General features: G+C 34.9%; 1 protein-coding gene across 1 annotated transcript; it reads left to right on the top strand.

Moving 5' to 3' along the window:
• The first annotated feature begins 1,778 nt into the window (after nt 1-1,778).
• On the top strand, nt 1,779-2,226 carry LOC132643834 (transcription factor SRM1-like). The gene is made up of 2 exons (XM_060360356.1): nt 1,779-2,128; nt 2,214-2,226. Exons 1-2 carry the CDS (start codon nt 1,779-1,781, stop codon nt 2,224-2,226), a joined length of 363 nt encoding a protein of 120 aa, XP_060216339.1.
• Nucleotides 2,227-5,676: the final 3,450 nt, after the last annotated feature.

The raw sequence follows: 5,676 nt of genomic DNA, 5'->3' as shown, positions 1-5,676 counted from the left end.
GGGGTCGCCTGCGATGTAGGCTGAAATGATGGGGCCAGATGTGTTGTTGCCCGAAATGACATGGTCGGATGTGTTGGCAGGCGTGGCGTTGATTGAAGAAAAGAAGGTCCTAATTCAGCAACTGGATGAGATACTGACTGAACTAAATTTAGCTTCTTCTGCAAACGCTTGAACCTTGGCATATCTACAATTCAATAATGAATCCTGCAGCAGGAAGCAATGAAGTTAGTAAGCAGATCCACAGCAAAATGTCAAGATTGAATATAGCTGCTGAAAATAGTAGTAAATGAGAAAGATCAAGAAATGTTTGAACATATTAAGATCCACACTATAACAGTTGGTCAAACACTTTCTAAATCCTATGCAGAACACAAATAACAAGCAACTCAAAAATTCCATAAAGAATAAAGATAACTTTCTTAACCAAAAGATAGTAAGTTCTGAAAAAAACACTACTGAAACCTTCCTAATCAAGCGGGAAAAAAAGGTGACGAAGGGAACTAAAAAAGTAATGATATATCTATTCAGTCATATTCTCTGGTGTGTTCCTTGGCATTCCAATCCAAGATTTATCCATTAAAAAATTAGATTTATCCAACAATATCACCTATAAGAATTCATGAGAAAGAAAATGAGTTGCCTATTAGCATAAGTGAACATAATAGAAAATGAAAAAATAATTAATTCTAACAGAGAACATACATAATCTAACATGGTTTTTTGGTATGTTTTCTGTATTTCTTTCTTCCTTCCTCCCTCTTTTGCATCTTTTTTTTCCCTTCCAATTCATGGTTTTTTGGGGGAGAATATAGTAATATGAAGATTATAGATGTAAGTTTTCTCTTTTCCGTGTCCCTTTTTCTCTTCTGAAACATCCTATTCAAAGCTATTTTTGGTTAAACAATCTGGATTTAAGAGGGTCGTAACACAGCGAAAAGTTTGTTCTTTCAGGCAATTTGTCAAACACCTCCAAGGCAAGTTTGATAGCAGTTCCATTCTTACTACACTTTGAAAAGCTTAAAACAGTTTAAAATAAAGAATAAACCATGAAAACAGCGAAGCAGCTGAACACGCACAACAGAGGTGTAGAGATTTATCACCAATTAGCCAAAAAATTTAGGTGAAAGTAAGCTAAATCTTCCATGGAAGACTCAAAACACAGAAAAGAGCATTCTTCAATTTAAAACTCAGCACAATGACAAATCTAATAAATAACACTGATAATCAGAAAAGATGGAAAAATAAAGAGGAAATCGGGAAAAAAACTCACCTAATAACTGTGTAGATCACCTAAACTGAGCAGTGAAGACACGCAGCAAAACGATCAAAATATGAAGAAGAACCTGGTAAACCCAAAAAATTAGTGAAGTCATATTATTCATTAATTAGCGATTGAAGTGTCAATCTTTAAAAATCATAGGTGTTTGAACATATAATCACATGAAAACATTAAGAAAGGGGAAAACCCATATACTGAAATAGCAAAAATCAGAAGATACTTGAGATAATAGATAGATTAGTAGAAGTAGTAGCAGTAGAAGACAAAGGTGGAAAAAAAGTGACGGACACATTAGAAAAATTCACACAAAAAAATCAATTTTGAGAAATTTTGAGAATTTTGAGCAAAAATTTACCTTTGAGATCAATGTTTGGACCAATTTCGTTCAAAAACTCCAGCTTCTATTTAAAACTAATTTCGTACCCATGTTTAGACCAATTTCATTTGACGTTTGAGAAAGGATATTTCAAATGACAGGGAGTATTTAATTGCAATTGCAATGCACTGGATTGAAGGGACTGAACAACAATGGGAAAAATTTGCTTCAATGGTCCCTACAAAACCCATTGATGAACTTAAAAGACATTATCAGTTACTTGTTGATGATGTTAATGCAATTGAAGCATGGCAAGTTCCAATCCCTAATTATAAAGGTGAAGAAGCTTCTTCATCAAATAAGGAAAGTAATTTGGGTTATTCCCGGTCAGCGGAAAGGCGGGTCAATTGTGGTTATTCAAATGGGTTTTCGGGTACAACTCATGACCCAATTGGGGGTCATGGTGGAAAAGGGAATTCAAGGGCTGAACAAGAAAGACGAAAGGGCATACCATGGACTGAAGAAGAACATAGGTAAATTAAATACTCCCTGTCATCTGATACAATTCATTAGAATGAGTCTAATGGTTTTGTTGAGTCTGTTTGGTCATATTTGCAGAAATAAAAAGTAGTCATAGAGGGAGAGGGTTTTGAGAGAGAGGGAAAAGATAAAGGTAAAAAATTTCAGAGAAAAAAGAGCCAAAAAAAAAAAGTGAGGGAAAAGTTGCGTGCTATTTTTTTTCCCAGATGGTGGAGGTTTTAAACCCCCGCTAGTTTCATTTATTTGTGTCGGACATGTAAACCCCCGCTATTTAATGAAATTTGCGGGGGTTGTAGCTGACCCCCGCTATTAAACCGCCGCAATTTAAGCATTTTTTTGTAGTGAGGTGTGAGGGTGTTTTTCCAAATCCTTGTAGTGGCTGTCAACTTTGGCACTATTTCCCATTCGGGATCTGTCGACCGTGCAATCACTGAGGACACCCATTTTCTGACCGGGACTGTATCTTTCTGTGCAATTTTTAGACAAACTCTCCTTCTTCCGCCGCTGTAGGCGCATTATAATCCTCCCCGAATAGCACTACAAGAAATTTGATCTTTAGCAACCACTTCTTAACGAAGGGATGTCAATCCGGTCGTTATAAGTGGACTTTTGGTGACCAAATTATTTTCGGGTCATTAAAGCGAGCTATTAATTTAATATTACTGAGGGAATAATATTTGGTCTTTAAAAAGCATAATATCCGGTCGCTAAACTAAATTAATTAATAAAAAATCAGGCGCTACTTTTTCCCTCTCTATTTTTTTTCCTACCCAAACCCGAGACCAAACAACCGCCCACCCCCTCTAAAAAAAACTCCTTAGCCTTCTCTCTTTGTCAATCAAGAGGAATTAAAAACTATCTCAAGAGGAATTAAAAACTATCACTTCTCACCTGCTACTGATAAAATTACTTGCGATCTTACAGTTTCTTCCCCATCTCATTTAATTGCTTGTGGAATTGGGTATTGATCTATGTTTGATATATGGTATTGATTAACATTTTCAGAAACTGCTGGTGTAGTAATCTGCTTTTGAGTATCTTTCTCGCGATGAGTCAGTAGGCTATTCTTCCATGGTACTTTTCTTTTAATTTTTTGTGGCTACATGTTTAAACCCTTTAAGTTGTTTCTATGTGCACTGCCATTTTTAATATTAGGGTTTATGGCTCTTAACAGACTCTGTTTTTAGATCAAAGATTCAAAATTAGATGCTAGGAGGTACTAGGGTTTCATGGGTGGTAGGGTAAGATCTTTCTTTCCGCTTTTTGTGTTTTGAATTTCTATTAGAGACACATCGTGACAATAGAAATTTCAACATTTCTGAATTCATATTATTTTCTGTAGTAAAGGGGATTGTTCTTTATTATAATGACTTTGATTTTGATTCAATATCATGTTTGCACTTGTGGGCTTTTGCCTGTTTGCTTTGGTTAATAACTATTGATTGACTAGATAAGAGACACATTTGAATTTGAATTACATTCTTAGCAAGTTGTCCTATCTTACCGAGAAATTTTTAGCTTGTATTCTCTTTTTTCTTTTCAAAATTATCTGATATGGTAAATCCCACCCCTAAAATTAGTGTGACTTGGACTTTTTGTGTTTGACTTAAATCAACATTTTAGGTTCATGTGCATTTGAAATGGAAAAAAAAAGTGAGAGGAAAGAACAGGTGTAAACATGCTGCAGAACTGAAAACTAGAGGAAGGCTGAATTTCTTTCTACCACAATCGAGTCGTTGGGAAACATCTTGAATCTCTTTTTACCACAATCATAGTCATCGGGAAGTATCACGCTTCATTTGCGAGACACTTATGTTTATTAGTTCATGATCGTACGTAGCATAAAAGATGATTTGAGGTGCTTACAATGATTCATTATTCCAAAAAACAATACAAGACAGCTAAGTGTAAAAACCAGTGGGAAATGGAAGTAATCATCAGCAAAAAAACTCATGTATTAGTTCTTGATAAAAAAAAAAAAAAAAAAAAGAACTCATTTATTAGTTCTCCCCTGCCCTGCACAAGGCCACATAAACCCAATTGTTCAATTTTCCAGGCTATTGGCATGAAAAGGAGTGAAGGTGACAATTCTCACTATAGATTTCGTTTGTTATTGAATTGTGGCCCATTAATCAACATTGAGTCCATTCCACATGAGCCAATTGTAGTAGAAGGTGTTAACAACTTTCTTGAATGGTTCAGATCACGAGTTTTGAAAATATTCAGTGCTATTATTGAGAAGTTTGCTAATTGTGAATACATGTGAAAGTTCTTGTGTTTAATTCACTCACCACTTGGATTATTGACTTAGCACATGAGTTAGGCCTAAAAGTGGCTGCCTTTTAGACACAACCTTGCGCTCTTTCTCTGGTATATTCTATTATATTGATCATGAAGATTCTACTAAAATTTCTTTTGATGGTAATTCTATTGCTAAATTGCCTTCAATTTCCTTGCTTGAAAAAGAAGATTGGCCTTCTTTCATCTGTGAGAGTGATGCATATCCAACTGTTAAAAGATTTGTGTGCGGCTAGAACTTTAATTTCAAGAAAAAAAATTGTCTTTTTTACGACACCTTTGACGTGTTGGAAAAGGTACTCTCTCTATATCGCTGGTACACTCATGGGCGGACATCGAAGAATATAAGATGGAGCACATGTGGGAAGCTGTTACGGTAAGGATATAAAACATTACTTTCTTGATTTATTTTTTAAGCTTGATGCATGCCAACTAAATTGAGTACTTTTATCTGCATAAGTTTTGTAGAATTTGTGAAAGGAACCTCTTAATGTGTTATATTTTTGTCAAACCATATATGATCTCCCCTACTGACAAGAACTCGCTTTACTAAGAAGTCCAGGCTCTTTCTTTCTTGTTGCAGTTATGTCCAGACTAAAATGTCTTGTTGTTTCATGCTTAACAATTTTTGGGAGACAAATAGTTTTTTTTTTTTTTGATGAAGTAAGAATATTATTAACAAAAGAGCATTAGCTAGCCCATATAGAAGTATAAAGTAGAAAACCTTACACTAATACATGATTTTCTACGAATGCCATCTGGTAGACAAATGGTTTGTTATTAAAATTACTTTCTCACATGTTCTTTATGGCACTGTGGCTTCACAGAATGGCATTATAGCCATTTGGAACTAAGAATCTACCATTTTTTATAAACTACCTCCTACGAGAGACAAAGAAAACCACTGACAGAGAAGGAACCACCTCCAGTTTGGTACTATTTCTTTGTCCTATAGTTATACGGTGGAATCACTGTTAGATTTCACATATGTTGAGTTGTCTGCAGATCCTTATTTGGATGCCAAGAAACCTATATTCTAGATTTCTTATCTACCTTGCTTTAATTATTTCAAATCTTAGTTGAAGTAAGGCAATGTGCTCATGAAGTCACTTTAAGAGCTTTCTCTGTCGACTATGATGTTTTAATTTCTCTGTACATTTCTCATATTTTAGAGTTTAGCATCACGTGCTGAAATTTTCTTTCCATTGGTAGCATGTTGTTCTATCTAATGTTTTTTTTTTTG

Source organism: Lycium barbarum, chromosome 6 (assembly GCF_019175385.1).
Source record: "Lycium barbarum isolate Lr01 chromosome 6, ASM1917538v2, whole genome shotgun sequence".
In the NCBI taxonomy this organism is placed as follows: Eukaryota; Viridiplantae; Streptophyta; class Magnoliopsida; order Solanales; family Solanaceae; genus Lycium; species Lycium barbarum.
Note: the sequence above shows the minus strand (reverse complement) of the source record. Positions and strands in the feature narration are given on the sequence as shown.